This window comes from Symphalangus syndactylus, chromosome 15, assembly GCF_028878055.3.
Source record: "Symphalangus syndactylus isolate Jambi chromosome 15, NHGRI_mSymSyn1-v2.1_pri, whole genome shotgun sequence".
Classification (NCBI taxonomy): Eukaryota; Metazoa; Chordata; class Mammalia; order Primates; family Hylobatidae; genus Symphalangus; species Symphalangus syndactylus.
In genome coordinates this window covers 22,375,396-22,399,020 of record NC_072437.2, presented here as the reverse complement: position 1 = coordinate 22,399,020, position 23,625 = coordinate 22,375,396, and the positions used below count along the sequence as shown (strand labels likewise).

At 45.3% G+C, this 23,625-nt stretch overlaps 1 protein-coding gene across 7 annotated transcripts in view; it reads left to right on the top strand.

The window, feature by feature from the left end:
- Positions 1-23,625, top strand: part of FARP1 (FERM, ARH/RhoGEF and pleckstrin domain protein 1) — a 317,789-nt gene that overhangs the window by 267,311 nt on the left and 26,853 nt on the right. For all 7 annotated transcript variants that reach the window (XM_063618950.1, XM_063618951.1, XM_063618948.1 and 4 more), the window contains exons 14-16: positions 9,976-10,163; positions 11,380-11,469; positions 12,536-12,669. In XM_063618950.1, the coding sequence (XP_063475020.1) occupies positions 9,976-10,163; positions 11,380-11,469; positions 12,536-12,669 (412 nt within the window). The remainder of the gene's footprint in view (positions 1-9,975; positions 10,164-11,379; positions 11,470-12,535; positions 12,670-23,625) is intronic.

Here is a 23,625-nt window from a genome sequence, read left to right as displayed (position 1 = left end):
CAACCTCAGGCATAAATTTAAAGAGGTGGCCATTTAAAAATAATCCGTTGCTACCATTTCCACTTAAAATAGTAGCTCTCTGATGAATTTTATATTGGCTGTTGGCTCTCTGTTAGCCAAGCCCGTAAGAGCATATGGAGAGAAAGGTACCATTGAATGAACTTCCGTGAGCAGCATAAAGACATTTAACAACGTTAAAGAATTTACTGGTACTAGTTTTTTTTCCTTGTTTTATTCCATCTGTTTCTGTTTAATCGAGTGAAACTTAGTAAAAATGGTGTCTGTAGTGAGCACATGTGCACACCTCTCCCAGCTGTTGGGATTTAAAATGAAGCTGTGACTTTTAGGCCAAAATTAACGTGACACTTAATATAGCAGTTTTCTTTCTATTAAAAAATAATGACAAAAAGCACACACACACACACACACACACACACAATCTCTATGATGATTTGGCCTGGAGTTGTAGACATCAAACATCAAAAGTGGCCTGGTGCTAGCTGTTTGGATATATCCTTGAAAAGGGCAACTTTGTCATTTCCTACAGTAACCTAGAGAGAGATTTCCAAGCATTTCACCATGAACAGAAGTGGTAAATGCTGATTTATTGTGCCATATGTGTGTTTGAGAGGAGGGGAGATAGCGTCTTGTTTTGCAAAAAGTTCTCGCTTCATAAAATAAACAGCACACCACTTCAAAAAACAAAAAAAAAGATGAAACCTCAAGCAGGAGGAACTTTTTTTTTTTAACCCCTAGTGAAAGCAATTAAACATCTTGGTAGACGCTAGGGAAGAATTAGAAAATCTTCTTTTCCTGAAAGCTTTAAACATTGAATAGACTCTGATTTGTTCAGGATCATTTTGGTGTGGATTGGCCACTCGACACGGACATCACAGCATGGTAGCCTCGAAACCAAGCCTTCCAGCATCTTCTCGGCGCCCGGTGTTGGAGTGTTAACTTGGAATGGAGGCAGTGCATTTGCATCTTCATGTAGTCTCCAGATCAGGTTACTCTGATTTGTCTTGGAGTGGCTTTCTGTTTGAAAGTAGGGAGGATTAAAAATCAACTGTTGCCACGGGATATCTGATCTCCATGAGTAGTTGCGAGCCAGTCTAAAAGGTTAACTCTACAGGGCCGGCACCGCCAGTGCGGTCATGGAAAATCTTGCTGTGAGATACTTGAGTGTGCTGCTGGGGCCAGGTGCAGCAATTGCAGAATGTTGAGGAGTGAGGAGTAGTTAGAAATCACCGCAACATGGAAAAGCACACAGACCAAGGACACTAAAGAGGGAGCGAGGACCACCGGGCAGGCGTGTGTGTGTGTGGAGTAAAAAGCATCGGACAGTGATTGACTCCACTTTTGAGTGAGATATGGAGGCGGTAGTGGTGTGGGGATTGTGAGGGAGTGAGTCCGCTTTATTATGAATCAGGATTGATAGCTGGCCTTAAAGTGGGAAATGATGGAAGGGTCACTTAGGAGCCTGCAGTGGCATGGTGACCAGTCTGTTATTACTCACAGATGTCCTTTTCTGACTCTTGAAACCAAGCTAACAACACCTTTTTTTTCTGGGCCTCAAAGTTTCTTTGTAGGAAGTAAAGCATTTGTCACTTTCCCTGCAGTGATTTATAGAAAGACCGAAGATAGGTCTTCCTTAGTTAAGGACGCACACTGGCTGCTCGCTCCAGAAGCACCAAGAATGGCTGATGGATAAATCCCTTACCCTTACTCACGTTTCTGCCTCCTAAGGTTGCTGTGAAAACCTAACTAACCAAACCTCACCAGCTTGGCCTATATTATTAATCAAATTCCCCTCTATTCTCTCTGTGTGTATATTTAATACTGTAGATAATACGTTTTGTTTAAAATTTCTAATACACCAAATTAATTTGAAATAGAAAAGGCTGGGGACTTCATTCTCATTTTTGTCATTTGTTTAATCAGTTTGGGAAAACATTTTCCGTTGTTCCATTGTATGCAGTGTCTTGTCAGCATGTACGTATCTAGGAGAAAAGGCTTTGTTTTCAGCGTTCTGTCTTTACCCTCAAAGCATGGTGTAGCTTCTGTTCCTGCACTGTTGGAGCACTGTCTGATGTCTTTTTTTTTTTTTTTTTAACACTGCTGAATACCAATTTGTACTTGGAATACCTCTTTCCTCTAGAATACAGTGATCCTATTCCCCAAACTGCAAGCTTTCATGTGGAAGCGTCCTAAGTGATCATCCTGGGTGGTGCCGTATTTCACTAAAATGGGAAAACAAGAGGTGAACTTTGCTCTTCCAACAAGGCCTGCACTTTATGCTTTGGGCAGTGCATGGGAGAAGGGGGGCCCTTGGAGGTGAGCAGGATCACTGTAGCTAGAGGAGAGGTCTCACTGAAACAGAGCGCATCTGTGACTGTAGCTTGCATGGAGAGCCTAGACAGCTGACCATGGATTTGCCTTTGTGTTTTGAATGGAAACATCTATTTAAATGGGGATAGAAACCTTTACCTGTGTCATATCTATAAGAGAATTTAGCTTATAGATATGTAGATACGTGTGTTTGTTGCTGGGTGGGGAAGTAGGTGGGAATGTAGAGAAGGCCTCACCTGACTTGGTCCCAGTTAGCTTCTGATGGGCAATGAGCTGTTTTTCATTTTAATGGGCACCCAACATGTAAGTTCTCACAGATGCTGTCTGGTTTCTTCTTCTCTCGATGGCGGAAGAATGCAGTACGTCAATAAAGCATGGACTCATACCATTGGGAAGAATGCTGGCTTCTCCAGTAACAATGAGCTTGGTGGTTCTTTGAGCATGGAAGGCCAAGCTCATGTCACAGTGTATGCATGGTATTAATATCTCTTGTTGATCTAAACTGAAGGGGCTTTTACTTGTCCTAACAGGTATCATGCTGTTAAAACTGTCCATTGTAACTGTTCTTTCCCACTGATGGCTGAAGCTTTGTCCTGAGTACAAGATGGTATTTTTCATTGGTACGAAGCACCATGCTCCCAACCCAAACATTGCCTCCACCACCACCACCAGCACTACCACTACCATTACCATTACCGCCACCATCACCACTACCACCACCACTACCATCACCACCACCACTACTACCATTACCACCACCACCACCACTACTACCACTACCATTACCACCACCACTACTACCATTACCACCACCACCACCAGCACTACCACTACCATTACCACCACCACCATCACCACTACCACTACCATCACCACCACCACCACCACTACCACCACTACCATTACCACCACCACTACTACCATTACCACCACCACCACCACCACCACTACCATTACCACCACCACCACCACTATTACCACTACCACCACCACCACCACCACTACCATTACCACCACCACCACTACTACCACTACCATTACCACCACCACCACTACCATTACCACCACCACCACCACTACTACCACTACCATCACCACCACCACCACCACCACTACCACTACCATTACCACCACCACTACTACCATTACCACCACCACCACCACTACCATTACCACCACCACCACCACTACTACCACTACCATCACCACCACCACCACCACTACTACCACTACCATTACCACCACCACTACTACCATTACCACCACCACCACCACTACCATTACCACCACCACCACCACTACTACCACTACCATCACCACCACCACCACCACTACTACCACTACCATTACCACCACCACTACTACCATTACCACCACCACCACCACTACCATTACCACCACCACCACCACTACTACCACTACCATCACCACCACCACCAGCACTACTACCATCACCAGCACCATCACCACCAGCACCATCACCACCACCACCAGCACTACTACCATCACCACCACCACCACCACCACCATTACCACCACCATCACCACTACTACTACCATCACCACCACCACCACCACTACCATTACCACCATCACCACCACCACCACCACCACCACCATTACCACCACCACTACCACCACCACCACCACCACCACCACTACCACCACTACCATCACCACCACCACCACTACCACTACTACCATTACCATTACCACCACCACCACCACTACTACCACCACCATTACCACCACCATCACCACCACCACTACTACCATTACCACCACCACCAGCACCACCACCACCACTACCACTACCATTACCACCACCACCATCACCACCACTACCACCATTACCACCACCACCATCACCACCACTACCACCATTACCACCACCATCACCACCACCACTACTACCATTACCACCACCACCACCACCACTACTACCATTACCACCACCACCACCACCATTACCACCACCACCACCACCACTACTACCATTACCACCACCACCACCACCACCACCACCACCACTACCACCACCATCACCACCACCACTACCATTACCACCACCACCACCACCACCACCACCACTACCATTACCACCACCACCACCACTACTACTACCATTACCACCACCACCACCACTACTACCATTACCACCACCACCACCACCACTACTACTACCATTACCACCACCACCACCACCACCACTACTACCACTACCATTACCACCACCACCACCACTACCACTACCATTACCACCACCACCACCACCACTACCACTACCATTACCACCACCACTACTACCATTACCACCACCACCACCACCACCACCATCACCACCACTGTGTTCAAACAAAGCAGCATTCTCCTATGTCTTTTCCTCCTAAGTAAGAACAGGGTAGCACATTCATTTTTCCATTAGTGCATTTCAATTCTTTTTCTGCAAGTTGCATTGCTATTGCTTTTCTGAATTGCTTGATGATGAACTGTGAAGCTGATGCTTAGCTGCTTGTGAAACTTTTCTTAAAGGAACTGGGTCTAAGAAGCACACATACATTACCCTCAACAACCTCAGGTATCAAGAAGAGGAACACACTGCTAACATGGGTAATCCTATAACCTGGCTTTTCTTGTGGAACTTTGTAATTTCTATAAAATACCGCCAGCTTTGCGTATTCCACTGAGCGGGGCCCCAGCTTAGATATCAGACGCTAGTGAGTCCTGCCTATTCAGGAAGCTACCTATTATTCAGCATAATACTGCCCTTTTCTTGATAACTGGCTTTCAAATGGGATAATCTCTAGAGAGGCTTCATTGTATCCTCTTAGAGCATATGGATTTAAATAGAGCCTTTCAAAAAAAATAGATGAAAACCTACATCTCTAATATATTTCCTGCTTGGGCCTTTTGAGCATATTCTGGGCACGTAGAGATAAAATCTCCTATATTTTAGAACAGAATAAAAGAAGACAAATTATGGTAGATAAGTGGCACCCAGAAGATTGCAAAATAAATAATTTTATTTGGGGGAGTATTGAAGAAAACGCATAGAAACTTTTTTATAATTGCACTTTAAAATTTTGGAAAAAAAATTGAGAATGTAATCAATAGTCTCATTTTTGTCAGTATTCTCTCAAATATTAGCTATTTAATAAACATATCTTGGATTACTATTTTTTAATTGTCAGTTTTTCTAGTTTCCCCCTTTACAGGATAAAATAATACCTATGTAGTTAAAAACTGGAGACCAATTTGAAAAACAGGACAGGTACAGTTAAGTACTAGAAATGCCATTTTTATCACTTGAAAAATAGATTAGAAATGTTTTTCTCTTCCCAGAATTGTGTGAGTTTGTGTTGAAGCCTTGAATACGGGTACATGGTTAACAGGCAGCTTGTGCCCAATCCCAAAGCGGGAAGAAAGGCCTGGCTTTGGCTCATTGATGATAAAAGTCTCCTCCCACTGCCTTTCAGCAGCTCTGCCGAAGAGCTGGTCAAGATGCTGCAAACCCAGCTTCCCCAGACCGGCCAAGAGGGAAGAATGATGAGCGTGTTTTAAATTACAGAGAGAGAGCAGTGCAGGCAGTTTCTGGGCTGGGTGATAAATTGAAATCCATAAATATAGCAGTGCTAATTTGAAGTTCCATAATTGTTTGTGCCATGAGAACGTGTACGTTTGAAAGGATTTTATAAAGCAATTACTAGAAATGCCTCCCTTGAGAGCTGTATGACTGGAGGCGTTTTCAGTCCGAGGGGGGCAGCATAAACTCAAACCTCTTCTAGATGAATGGCAGGGTGGCGGGAGGGGTCTTGAAATCGCGGGGAAGAGGTGAAGGATTTGAGAGCTACCAACCTGACATCTAACTGAATGCCTAAGAAATTGCAGGGCAATGTCAGGAAATAGGAAAAATAATTTTGGAAACATTCGAAGCCTCCAGACTTTCAGTGTGACTGATCTTTTTTCTAATCTCTTTAAACTTCTTTCCACCTATTGCGTTAATAGCAGGTGCTTCCTCTTAGGGTCCCCCCAAATTATTTACCTCGAGCTCCCTAATGAAAGAAATTACTTTGCATTAATTTGTCATAAAGGGAGAAGTGTTAGAAATACCAAGGCATTGATAATTTCATGGAGTAGCAATGAATGTCGGTCACAGTTTCCTCTCCCCGTTGCCCGGGGCTGTGCCTTCAAAGCAGGTGACAGACTGCAAGGTGTAAACAAGCTTTATAATGCCATATAAATCAAACCGGGCTCATTTTACCTAACAGCAGAACCGTGTTTGTTTGCTTTTTTGTAAAATGGACTACTTCAGTGAAAATTGATTCCACGTAGTTCTGATAACTCTGTGACCTTGGACATTGGCTTTTTATAGACACAGCTCTTCACACCTGCTGGTGTGGACACCAGTTTGTACAGACTGTTGTCACACACCCTGGCTCAAAGTCAAAAGAGAATTTTAATTACTCATCAAGCTGCCAAATTCTACTAATTGCCCCCTTGTCAGCATATTTCATTAATTGATGAAAGGTAAATGAGTTACGTATTTTGTTTGGACCATGTCACCTATACGTTTTCAAAGCCTCGGATTGTTTATCTTGCAAGGAGAGAAGGGGCCTCTTCTCCACAGATGCAGCTCAAATTAGCAAAACTGAACTGTAGAGTTTCAGGCCTTTCCCTTCCTTAAAATGCTGATAGATTTCTAGACCAGACTGCTTGATATTTATTGGCTTATTGGTCTTGCTGTTTAAACACACCCATCGCCCTTTCTTTCTTAGGCCCTATAAGCAAAGCTGGAGTAGCGTCTTGGGAAAAGGCCAACTGACCACCCTAATTTTGTCATTCCAAGTCTGCAGAGTGCACATATTAAGTAGTTGTTTCTGACATCTTTAGGCTACGTGAGTGAAATGCAGGAAGCCTTCCCCTAGCAGCCTGCGGGCTGATCCTGAGCTGTTCCCTACTTTAGGTACACAGGTGACCCTGAAGTTCCCACCCAGCCCTCTGTTTTCTGAATCCTGTCTCCGCTGTAGCACGGTGGGGATTCTTCTGAACCGTGGCATGCCTTCTTGGCGGGGCAGGCTTTCTCGTGGAACCATAGTCTGTTACCTCATTTCTTCCAACTGCTCTGTCCCCTAAATGTAAGTGTTCCCAGGTGCAGTGCAGCAAGGGTGCTTGCTGTTGGCCTCTGGGAGTGGAGGTGGCTGTATCGGAGTGTGCGCACCCTACTTTTCCCTTCTCACGAGTGGTAGTTCATTTCCTCGCTGTTGCCGGATGCTGTCCAGGGCCTGCTAGTTGCTATTTCCTTGCCTCCGCTCCCCTTCCCACTAGCCTTCTAGCTACCTTTTATTCTCGGCTCCAACTCTTTCAATGATGAGGCGAATGCTTTTTCTGTTCCACGTCACTGCAAAGTCAAGGTCCAGCATGCTCTCACTTATAACTGCCTCACCCGATCTCACGCACAGTGTGAGAGCTGAAGGTAAGCCCCAAATGTTGCCAGATTATGGTGGACAACTAAAAAACAACTCTCCAACAGCAACTCACAAATGCATGAAATGTTTTAACCTCTAGACAGACTGCCAGAATTTCTCTTTTCTAATTCCTATTTGTAGTGATAACATTTTTCTTTTTGTGATTTTTTTTTAAAAAAAGAATAGTGTAGTACCTTGAAACAACTGCAGTTCTAACTCATTGTCACCATTTCTGTTTGACAAGTTCCACTTCCTTTGCAATTATTGTATTTAGTTGTGCACTAGTGTCAATAAAATTGACATTTGTGAAGCAATTTCTGGCCTTTTTCTCCGGGGTTTTCTGCGTCTGGTGGTGTTTCGGGTGATGGGGTCTTTGTCTAACACAGGTTTCATGTTAGTGAGGTATATTAAAAACATGAGGATTTAAAAGCAGAGGGATTTTAAAAATTCGAGCTTACTGAATCTGCCTTTTCCTCACATTTTCTAATCTTGTTATCCAGGGATCATTGCACTAACCAGTAGTCCGTGGGCAGGATGTCTGCCTTTTGCCATTCTCCAGGTACAGTGGATCTTACTCCACTGTGTTGACGGTGCCGCTGACTGCTCAACCTGGCACCAAGGGTGGGGGCTGGTGGGGGTTTCTCCAGGGTTCATTTATGCTGGGATCCAATTCACCGCCCTTACTTCATCAGCCCCATTCTAGGTAGGCTGTTGTATCTTGTAATTCCAGAGTGCACATGCACGACTCCAGAGGGTGAGAAAGATGACAGGAAAATGGGGGTGCTCCCAGAAAACCGCCCTCCACCTTTTCCCTTAGAGATCTTCAGCATACCGAGTAGCAGCGAGCCTGAAACTGTAGACTGGGAAATTGAGAAAGCGCTGACTTTGTCTTTCCTTATCGTGGTAGTAGACAGGACTGCAGTTTATTTTAACTTTGCTTACCTCATATTAGCTTTAGCAAATCTGCTTTATTTAGTATAAATACAAGTGTTAGGCAAAAACACTTAGGTTAGAAGTATATTCTGAAACATCCCATGTAGCTTTGGTGGGTTGATATACAGATATTTGCAAAAGTATATTGGCAAAGAGCATCCTATACATATCATCTCCCTTGGCTGACTCATAGCGGGTAATATATGCTTTTTTTTTTTTTTTTTTTTTTTGAGACAGAGTCTCGCTTTGTCACCCAGGCTGGAGTGCAGTGGCGCAATCTCAGTTCACCGCAACCTTCACCTCCCTGGTTCAAGCAATTCCCCTGCCTCAGCCTCCCAAGTAGCTGGGATTGCAGGCACCCGCCACCATGCCCAGCTAATGTTTTTGTATTTTTGGTAGAGATGGGGTTTCACCATGTTGGCCAGACTGGTCTCAAACTCCTGACCTCAGGCAATCCGCCTGCCTCAGCCTCCCAAAGTGCTGGGATTACAGGAGCGAGCCACTGCGCCTGGCCACATTTTCATATTACTATGGTATCCCTTCTCAAGGACTCATGGTGCCCTGTCACTTTTATCTCATAAAGGGAAATTGTGATAATATAATGACGTCTGGTTTTGCATGTTGAAGTGATCACATATGCCTGTAATGTGATGCTAGTGTTTCTGTCCCAAACAGTGAGAGACATGGAATGACATCACCAGGTATAACAAGCTTGCTTCTGTTCTTTGTAGAATGGGGAGTTAGTTGCTTGACCTTTCTGTTAGCTGTGACCCATTGTTACGGGACGTAGTGTGTCCTAAGTACACCAGTTGCTTAGATGCCTGTTAGTATAGTTCTATTTTCTAATCATTTCCCCACGTCTCATTGTGACATAGACACTGTGTCTTTCTTGAGTAATTCTTAGAAATAAGCAGTAGTTGGGAGATGAAATTCTTATTTTGGGATACACTATGCTTTTAAGCTATTTTAATTGCTATCTAAGCAGAGTTCTCTATCTTATCATTAATTACATAATGGAGGCTCCTTTGAATTATTCATACTTTAGTATCTTTATTAAGGCAGCTTTGACTTAGGAAAAAAAACTAGAAAATAAAGAATCGCTTTAGGTTTGCCATGGGGGGTAGTCAAAGTTCTTACGATTTGAAAAAGGTAAAAGTAGTGAATAGAAATCAGGTCCCAGAAAAAAATTACTTTTTTTTTTCCTTTAAAACTTCTCATCCCCAAACAGGCTCCCTGACTGGCAGCCCTCACCTTTCCGAGCTGTCTGTGAACTCGCAGCGGGGAGTGGCCCCTGCCAACGTGACCTTGTCTCCCAACCTGAGCCCCGACACCAAGCAGGCCTCTCCCTTGATCAGCCCGCTGCTGAATGACCAGGCCTGCCCCCGGACGGACGATGAGGATGAGGGCTGGAGGAAGGTACAGGGCCGAGGGCTCAAGCGCATGTGTGGCTGTGTGTGCATGTGTGTTTGTGTGAATTTTAAAAACTGTACTAAAATATACGTAAGAGCAAAGGTACCATGTGAGCCATTTTCAAGTGTACAGCTTGGTGGCATTAAGTACATTCATGTTGTTGTGCCACTGTCCCTACCATGCATCTCCAGAACTTATTTTCCCAAACAGAGACTACATCCATTCGTCACTAACTCCTCCTTCCCTCTCCTGCCAGCCCCTGGCCCCCTCGTTCTACTTTCTGTCTCTATGAATTTGCCTACTCTAGGTACCTCACATAAGCAGAATCATCCAGTATTTGCCGTTTTGTGACTGGCTTATTTCACTTAGCATTCTGTCTTCATGGATCATCCATATGTAGCATGCCTGTACAGGATTGCCTGCCATTTCAGGGCTGAGTGATGTCCCGCTGTGTGTATAAACCACACTTTGTTATCCATTCCTCTGTTAATGGACAGTCATGCAGTTCCCACCCTTTGGCTGCTGTGAACATGAGTGTCCAGGTATTTGTTTGAGTCTCTGCTTTGAAGTCTGTTGTGTGTACACCCAGCAGTGAAGTCAGGTGGACTCCTGTGAGAAGTGGGCAAAATGGTGGACAACAGGCGACCTCCTTGCGCTTATTGTTTGTAGAGAAAGCAAGCCTGGATGGCCGGCCTGCTCCACGGTGGGGCTGGCTGCCCACCTGACTGACAGCCGCCAAGGGAGTTCAGGCTGATGATGCTGCCACCAGCTGATCTCACCCCTGTCCCTTTAGACCCAGCTACCATGTGTTCCCACAATGTAACTTCCATGTCATGAACACCAACTCCACCAACGGACATAGGACGAGACAGTTCCTTTTTTTATGTATTTCCTTTGCCTAATTTGAGTCCTTATGCTGATGGTAATTTTCACCTGGAAGGAAACCTTCCTAGACTATATTCTCATTATGGAAATCCATTATCTTAGCCTAGCTCCTCGCATGAAAAGGAGAGTAATTCGTATTTATTCTCTTAACACAAAAAGGAGAATACATTCTTATTTATTCTCCTGACCCAAAAAGGAGAATAAGAATTTTATTTCTTATTGATGTCAGCTAACAAAAGATCACAAGTTAGTAACATATCACTTTAATGAGGACATTCTCCGAGACGTATACTCAGAAATGATTATTGCACTTTGTTTCTTTTGCTGGGTTTTGCAGAGATTCCCAACTGATAAAGCGTACTTCATCGCTAAGGAAGTGTCTACCACCGAGCGAACATATCTGAAGGATCTCGAAGTTATCACTTCGGTACGTGCAGTATTTCCCCAAAAGCACTCGATTACATGATTTATCTCAGCTAATACTCAGCTGTACAGGGGAGGCTGGAGCTAATTAAATGTTGGATTCCCTGACTTCAGTTGAAAGGATTGTGGTCCTAGGGTATAGAAATTAAATGCTAATAGTATATTGGGAATATATGCTATAACATTTTTCATAATGATGATTTTCAAGTACAAAAGAAGGAAGTTCCTAAGGCAGAGAAAATTAAACATTTTACCGTCTGTGTGCACCAGTCCAGAACATGTCGTGTTTTGCCCACTGCCAAGCATAACTGCTGATTTTTGTTCACGGGAGACCTCAGAGGTGAACAGGAGATTCATTTTATCTTTGATAATAAATTGAGCCTTGTCAGCAAAATCTGCCAGAAGACTGCCTTTTATTATTTTAGTCAGTCCTGCTCAGCCTTGAAAACAAATTCAGGGCATTGCAGATGTCTTCCTGGCCCCTGGATCCTGGGAAGGCACTAGCCAATCGGGAGGGAAGTTGGGATCACTGAGTTTCTGTTCCTCTGGGCTGTGGGTTGTGTTAGGCCCTTGACAGGTGCTCACTAAGCATTGTGAACCAAGCTCACCTCAACGACAGGAGTGACTTTGTGTGAAGGCCATGGCTTTATTCCCAGGTTTGGCCACCTTCATGCCCAGTGTTTCAACAAAGGAACAGAGATGGAAGTTCTTAAAGGAATGAAGCACAGAATACTCAGTGGTCATAAATTAGTGGTTATCCAGTGGATCGGCCAGAATGGAGGTTTTGATTCGAGTAGTTCCCCATTTAAGAGATTTCTCCTGGCTTAAACAGTCAATGGGTAGCAAACTGCAGAAAGCAGTAATAGTCAGATGGGTGCTTCTTACCCCGTCTAAGGAAAGAAAGGGGAAGCAGTAAGGCCTGGGCAGCCCTGTGTTCCTGAAATGCCAAGAACCTCACAGGAAAGCCCTGGCTCCTCCCAGTGCATTTGGCTGCATGTGACTCTGGAGAAAACTGCAGACACTCGTCATTGATCATTCCACCTGTAAGTGCATCGTCTTCTTACTTCCAGTGGTTTCAGAGCACAGTGAGCAAAGAGGACGCCATGCCGGAAGCACTGAAAAGTCTCATATTCCCGAATTTTGAACCTTTGCACAAATTTCATACCAATTTTCTCAAGGAAATTGAGCAACGACTTGCCCTGTGGTGAGTACATTTCTACTTCCCAGCTACCTTCCTCCCTCCCTCTTGCTCGTGTTATTTTTACGTCGTCCCTGGTAAGCAGCAGGCAGGAACAAAGATGAAAGGCAGGAAACTGGCTTACAACACGCCAGCCTTCAAATGATTTTCAGTTAAATCCTACATGCGTTCAGATCTCATTTGCAGTTTCTTTCCTTTGGTTTGCAGTTCTTCAAGATGGATTGTTTTCCCTCTCTTACAATGATTATATGATTATCACAAAATAAAGACAGTAATTACTTCTGGAGGGGCATTAGGGATTATAAAGAGTAGGGGCTTAGGAAGGCTTTGAGGGGTGCTGGTAATATTTTACTGGTGCTTGCTTTAAGTCTGTTATGAAGTACATATATGCCTTGTGCAGTTTTCTGTATTCTATCCAGTGTTTAAAACATGCTTTGTAAAACAGGTCTATGTGGTGTGTGTATGCACACACACACACACACACACACTTTTACCTTACCTTGAATTATAAGGATCTATTTTAATACATGAAATGCCATTTGAACAAAGACATCCAATGAATAATTAAAATAATAGAAATGACCTAAGTGTCCATCAATAGCAGATTGGTTAAAAATTATCTTAAGCCTACCCATTAAATACCAAATGAAACATTAATGTGAGAGAAGAGGGAGGTACGAAAAACCAGGAAAAGGTTTATGGACTGTCACATGCAGAATCCGCTACACCTTTACCTAAAATAGAAGGTTTTGTAGACAATTCCTGTGGCAGTTTTTTAAAGACAATTATATGGAGAGAGACACATGGGGAGTTGATTGTCTACTAAACATGCATTTGAAAAATGCCAGGAGAAAACAGCAAAAGGTTTTTGGCAGAAATAGAACCCATTATGGGCTGTATCCTCACTACCAGTGAGAATGGTTTGGAGTGGCCTCAGGGGCCCTCACTGGCTGTAAGGCCTGAAGGAGCCCTATGTGCGGTTGTCCTGCCTCAGGTGATCCCAGACTGTGGCATTCAAGCGTCGGTTTAACAGCTAAGCGGAGCTGCTTTCTGTGTTGTGAAGCCAGTGTGCTGGGGCAGCGGGAGCCCTCTGATCCCCCTAAGTGATGTCCGGCTTTGTACATTTTTTATACCTGGAGGATAATTCATGTGCAGTCCTCCTTCCCTTGAGAGAAGGAGGTGACAGGCATTACTGAGGGGCCACAGTGGGGAGAGCACAGCCAGAATTGGAGAAATAATAGGTACAAAGTCAGCCTCACTGGAAATGGGAAAAATTGAAAATGCCATGTTAGCAAGAGTCTTGGTAGTATGAATGTAAGAGAAATGTCACTTTTCAAAATTAAAAATAAAAATTTCACTAGGCACAGTGGCTCATGCCTGTAAATCCCAGCACTTTGGAAGGCCGAGGCAGGAGGATCACTTGAGGCCAGGAGTTTGAGAGCAGCCTGGGCAACATAGCAAGACCCCGTCTCAGCAAAAAAAAATATTTGATTAGCCAGGCATAGTGATGCAAACATGTGGTCTCAGCTACTGGAGAGGCTGAGGCAGGAGAATCACTTCAGCCCAGAAGTTCAAGGCTGCAGTGAGCTATGATTGCGCCACTGCACTCCAGCTTGGGTGACAGGGCAAGACCCTGTCTCTAAAATAAAAAGAAAAATTCTACCAAATGTAACTTTACCTTCCCAAGCTTGACCTAGAACCTTTCACGTGTGTTCTGCCTGTGTCTCATCATTCATGCAAAGTTGAATGATGCTCTCATAATGGGGTCAAAGACCTTACAACTCTGGGGAACCCATTTGACGGTTTATTCTCTGGCCAGCGAGACATGTGTTAATACCATCTTAGGCAAATCTTCCTGGAGGCTCAGGGCATCTTGAGCTGGCGTCACTATAGCAGTCTCAGTGCATGTGGCAGTTGATTTAAATAAGGTTGGAGAGGCCACACATAGGAAGTGTCATCAGTTTGCCGTACCCTGAAAGCCCTTCATGGTGGCTTTGGCCGGCTCCCCCATTGGAGGGCGCCACCAGAGAGAAATGCAGAGAGCTGTCTAATACGACTCATTTTAGGAATAAATGCCATATGCATGGATCTTCTGTGACCATAAATCTTTACCTTGTCCGTGAAAGAGTATTGAGTTGCTTAAAAAGCAGTTGATACAATTTGATTCCCAGAGGGTTTTCAGTAGAGTATCTTTCTAAGATCCATAATGTAACCCGTGTTTTACAGAAAGACACCAGAAGCATGTAAAGTTCTCAAAGCTAGAGAGAAAGCAGATAGTCAACAAGCAGCTCCATCAATGGGACCTGCAGTAGCCTTTCAACAATAGACCCAAACCAACTACACGACACTGGTCAGGGATCATTGGAAAGTGCTGCAGTGAAGTTCAGTTAATCAATTACTCAAGAACATGATGAGGAGGACCTGGTGTGGCAGGAATTCCAAGGGAAAAAGGCTGAGTGTCAATGAGTTTAGTATGAGCCATAGACCAACACAGAGAGAAACCAGTGTCTCTCTAGATCTGCACCTCTCAACATCGGCTCCTCGTTGAAGTCACCTCGAGCAGCCTGATATAACCCAGCCCCGTTATATCAGAGTCTCTGAGGAGTAGAATCAATGCATTGGTAGTTTCTAAACTTCCCAGGTGATTCCAAAGTGTAGCCAAGGTCAAGAACATTTGCCCTAAAATGCCTCATTAAAAAGAGCGGAGAGCCTAGAAAAGGATGGCTCCTTCAAAATTCAAGGTTCGGCACTCTTGCAGAACACCACACCATGCTCGGCTTTCACGTGTGAAATGAGATGAGAATGCGTTCCATTAAAACCAAATGACTGGATGGGAAGAGACTTTCGAAAGCATGTTGGCTCTCATCAGGCACCTGCAGTCTGGTCCTGTGGGAAAGGGCATACGCATCTTCTTAGTGGAGCCAGAGGACAAGATTGAAAGAATGGAGTGAATTTGCAAAGAAGCGCAATGCCTGAACACAGAAAAGGATTTCCAAAGCCCAAATGCGGCGTGGCAGTGAGAGTCTGCCTTGTGAGGTCAGGAGCTCCTTCACCTCAGGGGTGCCCCAGCAGAGACTGTCCATGTCGAGACAGGATTTATCTGTGGAGCAAAACCCCAAACCTGGCGGTGCCTCAGGGTCACTGGGCTTGGGAACTGGAGGGGGCTTTGAAAAAGGCAGATTGCCAGGCCCTATCCAGCTCTCTTGAATCAGAGCTTTATTAAGAGTGAGACTCAGGAATCTGTGTGTTTTAAGTACTTCTTGGGGTGATCGTGATGAATACCTTTTCTGCAACAGCCGACCCTGCAGTGCCTCTGACAGTCCTAACAGTCCATGATTCCTTGGTTTGCATGTCATAGACTGGTTATAACTCTTGTTTCTTTAGTCTACAAGCAATGCATGAAGGAATAAATGAATGAATGAATGAATGAATGAGTAGGTGTGTGTGGCAGGCTTTGCCCATGGGGGACTTGCACTCTCAAAGGAGGAGGTAGGCACAGAGGGCCGGGTCCTCTCACAGGTGTGGGTGTCACATCCAGGGTGGGCATGGAGCGTCACTGGCAGCTCTGTCCCTGAGGACACACATGGGCCATCATTGCCTATGCAGAACAGGCAACCCTTGGGCTAAATCTGTTCAGTGAGAAGAATGGATCACAGGGAAGTTTATTAAGAAAGGATTCACCCTGGCTACTGACTGACAAACTGCGCGTTTGTGTGTTCAGTGCATGTACGTGTACCCATGCCGTTCCTCACATTGCTGTGACACAGGAAGCACAGGTTGGCTCCTGTTGATGGGGATGGGTAAGATCCGAATTCGAGGTCACACCCCCGCCGTGGGGCTGTGTTCAGCTGTAGGTGTGGGCCTTGCTGAACCACATTTGCTCCTGGGTGAAATGTGGATGGCATCTCCCATGCAGGGTGTCATGCAAATGGCACAGTGTCTGGAAGGGGCTTAGTATACTGTGCTGCCCAGAGAAAGCGCGGAAGCTGATTATTTTTAAAAATAAACTTTTTATTTGGAAATAATTCCAGAGAAGAGTTGCCAAGACAATAGTGTTTCTGTATGGTCTGCACCCATCCTCTTCCCGTTAACATCTTATGTCACCATAGGAGAGTCGGCAAAACTAAGAAAACAACGTTGGTGTGTTACATTAACTAAAGTCCAGATTTTATTCCATGGTAATATTTTCAATGACTATCATTAATGGAAAGAGATCTAAAGTATAATATGTATCAAAAGTTCCCCAGAATTCGGTACATAAGTGATCTAGTGAGTGTGACTTTCCCTTCGCAGTCCTGCGTGAGACTGCAATATACTTCCATCAACAGTGGGGAAATTACAGGGCACAGAAAGTCTCAGGAAGTTTTCCGGAATGATTAGGCTGAAGCTCAGCTCAGCAAACACACCTGCCCCTATCCAAATGTCACCTTCTCCTGAGTAAACACACCTGAGAAGGAGATAGATGCCCAAGGCCTGCTTCTTGCTGGCAAAGCCACATTACCTGCTTTCTTCAAAAACAAAGAAACTGGTTTGGTGAGTTCTAATAACTTTAGGAGTTCTTTTCCTTGTGAAAGCAAGAACAGTTTACTCAGCTGTTCAAATGAGTTCAGAGAAGGCCACTTAACAACCTTTGGCATACAGTCAGGACTCCCAAATGCCAGCCCTGAGGTGACTGGCAGAGGCTGAGTGCAAGGTGGCCAGCTGGGTTCCCCGAGACGGATGGAAGGCCTGCTTTGCTACAGAGTGCCTTGGTAGATTCTGCAGGATACAAAACTCCACTTACGAGCCAGCTGGGAGACAGCAAGCAGTCAGTCGTACAAAGAGGCCCTCAGAATTGGCTGTGGGGTGCACGCAGTTTTCATGGAGGATGAGCTGCATGTTTTAGGAGAAACTTTGGCCAGAGTCATGTGGAAAGCATGCAGGAGACTGGCTGGGAGGACCAGACTGACTGAATGTCGAGATATCACTGGCGGCCAGGGCTCTGCAGGACAGCGAGGAAGGAGAGGGGAGGCCACCTAGAGTTTTGAACACAGTCAGCTCAGAGGATGGTCATGAAAATGGGAGGGAAATCAAAGAAGCCAGGAAGAAAGAAGCATACAAGTACGATAACGGAAGATGAGCTTGCTTTGGGAATGATAATTTTGAGGGCCCTGTGATAAAGTGATCCAGACAGTTGGAAATGTGGGTCCCAGGCTTGGGAAAGAAATGAGGCAGAAAGGTGTAGGTTTGGAAGTTATCCACAAGAAGAATCCGATCTTCAAGGAAGAGAATATTGAGAGGAAAAGGGAGCTGAGGGCAGAATCTTCTCGACTGTACCTTTATGGCAGCTTGCTTTCCATAAATGTAGATCATGGCAGCATAAAAACCAGCAAAGGAAACAGAAGAGGCCACCAGAAGTTTGGAAAACAAAAAAACAAAAAAACACATGGGGTGGAGGGGTCCAGAAGATAGCAGGTCTTGGAGAATGGCAGCCAGGAGGGCAAGGATGGTTTGAGGAAGGTAGTTCCTTGTGTACAGGAGCAGACCCCAGGCAGGAGGAAGTCCTGCAGAGGTAAGAGATGTGAGAAGGGTGTCCTCAGGGATTGGAGATCCCTCCAGGGCAGAGAGGGGGCTCTTTCAGGGATGGGACACTCTCACAAGCTGCTGTCAGGAGGTTCACAGATGGAGCAGCATTGTGTTGCTGTGACACCGGGTGGCTGAAATGGAGATGACTAAGGTCAGAAAATTGTTTCACTGCCCAGGAAAATGGAGCATCTTTATAGAAGCACCAGTGAGCCATCATAGAACAAAAGTGAATTAAATACTTTTCTCATCATTCTACCAGCTCTCTGAAGCTTCAAGTGTTTGTGCTAGGTATCATTAAAAGAAAAATCATAAGCGTTCCCCAAAAAACTAAGCACAGAATTACAATAGGATCCAGCAGTTCCACTCCTCAGCATGTGCGCCAAAGAACTGAAAGCAGGGACTCCAGCAGATGCTTGTACATCAGTGTTCATAGCAGCTTAATCCACAGTAGCCAAAAGGAAGAGGTAACCCAAATGTCCATTGACATGAGTGGCTAAACAAAATGTATGATGGAATATCCTTTTATTTATTTATATTTTTATTAGTTTTTTAGAGACAAAGTCTCCCTCTGTTGCCCAGGCCGGAATGCAGTGGTATGATCATAGATCACTTCAGCCTTGAACTTCTGGCTTCAAGCAATCCTCCTACCTCAGCTTTCCAAAGTGCTAGGATTATAGGCATGAGCCATCACACTTGGCCTTGTTTCCTTTTTAAGCATGAGTAAAATTACATGTTTATTTGTTTGTTTTGTTTTGTTTTTTGTTTTCTTTGAGATGGAGTTTCCCTCTGTCACCCAGGATGGAGTGCAGCAGCGTGATCTTGGCTCACTGCAACCTCCGTCTCCTAGGTTCAAGCAATTCTGCCTCAGCCTCCCGAGTGGCTGGGATTTACAGGCGTGCATCACCATGCCCGGCTAATTTTTGTATTTTTAGTAGAGAAGGGGTTTTGCCTTGTTGGCCAGGCTGGTCTTAAACTCCTGACCTCAAGTGATCCACCCGCCTGGGCCTCCCAAAGTGTTGGGATTACAGGCGTTGAGCCCCCACGCCCAGCTAGATTCCATGTTCTTGAGCATAGCTTGGAGCTAGTTTTTCTTGGATTTTCTGCCTTAGTCGTGACTATATAGCTCACAGTGCTTTGAGAGCAAGCTGTTTCCCTGAGACAAATGAAACCATTTTTCCAATTGCCAGAATTGCAGGTGGGTTTCTACTAGAAGACACTTGAGAGAAAGCACGCTCCAGGTCACTAGACGAGTCTGACACGGCTCTTCTCTTCTACTATATTTTAATATGGGCCCTGTTGACAACCAGAATGATCCCAGGGCTCACCTGGATGCTATCAAACTTGCCCGTGACTGGGTTGTCACTTTTGATCCTCTTATTCAACTCGACCTGGTGGTAAACCTCAGGAAGGCAAGAAAGAAGCCATAGCTTTGAGCAACCTAAGAGTGTAATTGACAGACTTGAGGGTGGCTGAGAATGGGAGGGCTTCTGTCTTCTGTGTTTCCTGCAGCTGCCAAAGGCACGGCGTTCCTGGCCCGCTGAAGATGCCTCTCGCACAAATGTTTTGACAAGTGGGCATGTGAATTAATACTAAGATTAATGGGACTTTAATGAAAAATCCACATATATCACATGTGGCTGATACATATGTCATACACAATATATTAGGTCGGGCACAGTGGCTCACACCTATAATCCCAGCACTTTGGGAGGCCTAGGTGGGTGGATCACCTGTGGTCAGGAGTTCAAGACCAGCCTGGCCAACGTGGTGAAACCCCGTCTCTACTAAAAATAGAAAAATTAGTTGGGTGTGGTGGCAGGTGCCTGTAATCCCAGCTATTCGGGAGGCTGAGGCAGGAGAATCACTTGAACCCGGGAGGCAGAGGTTGCAGTGAGCCAAGATCGCACCACTGCACTCCAGCCTGGGTGACAGAGCGAGACTCTGTCTCAAAAAAAAAAAAAAAAAAAAAAATACACACACACACACACACACACACACACACACACTCTGTTACGCTGGCTAATTTGTTTGCTTTTGGAACCCAGCCACCCTCCCCACCCCATATATTAATGTAGGATCCATCTGTTCCCACTTACTCATTTTCACACTATGCTTTTCACTTACATAGACACCCAAACACACATAATTTCATACTTTTTTTCCATTTAGGATCCTAGAGACCACAGGGAATAGTGAGGACAATGATGTGGCGTTGGTGTGGCAAGTGAAGACTGAGAGGCTACAAGAAAACATCTATTTTCAGGGTTGAGCAAAAGCATCTAGAGACAGAGCCGGGGGGACAAAAATGAGCCCTCGAGCTCCAGGCTGCACCGCTGGCCTGTGTGCTCTGAGGAGATGGCTCTTCATGTTGTGGCCAGGAGCGAAGGGGAGAGCTGGGTGATGAGTAAACACGCTTGGGTTTACATTGGGCCCTTGGGGTATGCAGTGTGCCAGTCACTGCCCTCTTTCATGGTTCAGGAATCTCCCTGGGCACTTCACCACAGCCTGGCCAAATGTTACTGCTTTCCAGAAGACACGCCCTCTCAGAGGGAGCCCGCACCCTAGGGCTCGTGATGCTTTAGAGGAGAGTTGGGAGATTTTATTGCCACCAAGGTCACCAGCACACTGAACTGTTCATCTGATGTTCTAAATGGGCTTTATGTTGACCCTGCGGTTGGGGAGGTGAATAGGAGGGCAAGGTATTGATTTATCCTGGCTGGCTTTGCCCCTGCCTGCAGTGACAGCCTGCAAAAGTATTTCCTGGCAGTCCGAGTCAAAACGCATCGTACAGGCTGTCCTGCCTCCTCTTAAGGGGATGGTGGGCCGAACACTCTTGGAGACAACCTTGCTGTTGGTCAGCGGCCCACCCACAGTTGGTCATTTTCATGTCCTTTACTTCTTCCTTGCCCTCAGTCTGCTGCTGAATGACTGACCAGCTCACGTTGTGGTGAATGAAGTTTTGATATGAGGTCAGGAAGACTTGAAGATTCATGAGATGTGTGGGTGTGTGTTGAGTCCTTTGCTGAGGTGATGTGTAGTTGCTCCTGGGAGTAAGTTAATCATATTGCACAGGTCAGAATTGAGCATCCAGGCAGCTTCTTAGCAGACTTTACATGGTTTTTCCTAAGTGAAATTGTCAAAAGAATTTTCGTCTTTGTTGCTGTGTGGTAATTACCCAGGCAATAAATATGTGGCCCTGCCTTGCAGACAAGGACCCCTTTCTTGTGAGGTTAACATCCGGAGGACGTGGTGGAAGAGTTATAATTACTTTTTCATGTTCTTGATAATACAGTGACCTTTTAGCTGTTCATAATAGAAGGAACACTTCGGCTTTATAGATTTGGAGGCAGTGACATGTAGAGGAAATAAAACCATGAGGATGTTTCTAGATGGGCGGCAGGAATTTGGATTTTGTCCCCGGTCCCTGGGGCTGTGTCCTGTGTATTTGGACTGGGACTTGCTATGTGAGCTGGGGTAGGGACAGGATGGGACGAGAAAGACAGATGTGCTTGTGTTTGCAGTGACTTTAGAGGCCCCCAACCTGTACTCACCACATCATGCAGAGCTGACCCCCTTTACAATTAGGGATTTGCATCTTGCAACTGCACAGAGGTCTGATGGTGCCAACCCAGAGCCTGGGGACTTAAAGAGATATGGATGTGGGAAGGAAGATTCTTTTGACTTTGAAGCTTTAACATCAGTAGATAATAAATAGTTGGCAAAAGAACAGAGAAAGTGAAATAGATGACATTTGGCTTCCATCTCATTCCCCACCGCCCTCGCCCAGCGTCCTCTTCCTAGCCCTTCATTTTCTCTTGGGTAGGGGTGTGTCTATGAGAGAGAGGATATTATTGCTTGTTACTGATGGAAGCCAGAATCCTCCCCATTTCTTCCCTCGCAATCCAGACTCTCACTAGAATATCTAAATGATGTCCTCTGAACTTAAGTCCTTTATTTCTGTATGTTCTCAAATGGCAGATCCATTCAAAAATTCTGGAGCCAGTTATTTAAGTTCCAGATAACGAGGTCAGGCACTGTGGCTCATACCTGTAATCCCAGCACTTTGAGAGGCTGAGGCAGGTGGATCGCTTGAGTCCAGGAATTCAAGGCCAGCTTTGACAAAATAGTGAGACCCCATCTTTACAAAAACAAAAAAATTAGCTGGCATGATGGTGCACCCCTCTAGTGGCTACTCAGGAGGCTGAGGCAGGAAGATTGCTTGAGACCAGGAGTTGGAGGCTGCAGCGAGCTATGATGATACCACCACACTCCACCCTGGGTGACAAAGCAAGACCCCATATCTTTTTAAAAAAAAAAAATTGTTTTAAGAAAATGGAGGAAGAGGATTTGGTGTTGGAAATAAGATCCTAAAATTTGGAACATTGTGTATTTGAGATACAAGATATGGGGTCATTCATATGGAGTGCTCTGGATGGTTTAAGAAATGCATTATCTGGGTCAGCCATGGTTTGGCATCATGAACCGAAACCATGGCAAATAGGAGGGCTTGTATAGGAAGAAGTAGAGGGTGAAAAGAGAGGACCACCAAAGGATTCCCAAAACACACAGATAGCTTGGGAGCAGCCTGAAGAGGTGGCCACGACAATTGAAGGGTTGGCCTGAAGAGAAATGAGGGAGTCTGGAGAAGAAAGCTTCCCATAGCGGATGAGCTTGGAGGGCCACACAGTGGGGCCGACCAGCCCGGAGAGCCCGAATATAGGAGGAGGGGAGGTGGGCTGTGGTGGTTCAGAGGTTAATGGCCATCTTCGCAGAACCTTTTCAGGGGAGCAGTGGGGAGAGATTGGCTTAATTAGCAAAGGAGCGGTGCCAACTAAGGCAGCTAAGAGAACGCAAAGGACTGAGGATGCTGTGCTGGTAGAAGCGAATGGACCAGGTTGAAGACCACCAGCACAGAGGGCAGCATCGAAGACCCAGGAAGGAGCTTGGGGAGCCTGGGGGGTGCTCTCTTTTCTTTCATTTTAGAGAAGCTTTAATTACCTAAAAGGTTTGGGTGCCCTCAGTCTTCCCTGTGATGTAATTTGCACTATATGCTTAGTTGGAACCAATAGAATAAATAATGTTATTGATTGCCTGGAATGTGAAGCCAGAAGCAACCTATTTCTACTCACGATGACTTTTCTACCTCCTGGGTTTGCTTAATTAAGCATGTGCATCCTCCTTGCCCTCTTCCGTTCATCAGAAGATCCTTGATGAATCGGAGATTGAGTCAACAGTCAGGAAGGCTCTGAGTATCCCAGTGGAAGCCATTTCTCACGTTGCTGGAGGATTCTTAGCCACCACATCTGTGGGGTGTGTATTAGTCAGGGTTCTCTAGAGGGGCAGAGCTAATAGGATAGATGTATATATAAGAGGAGTTTATTCAGGAGTATTGACTCA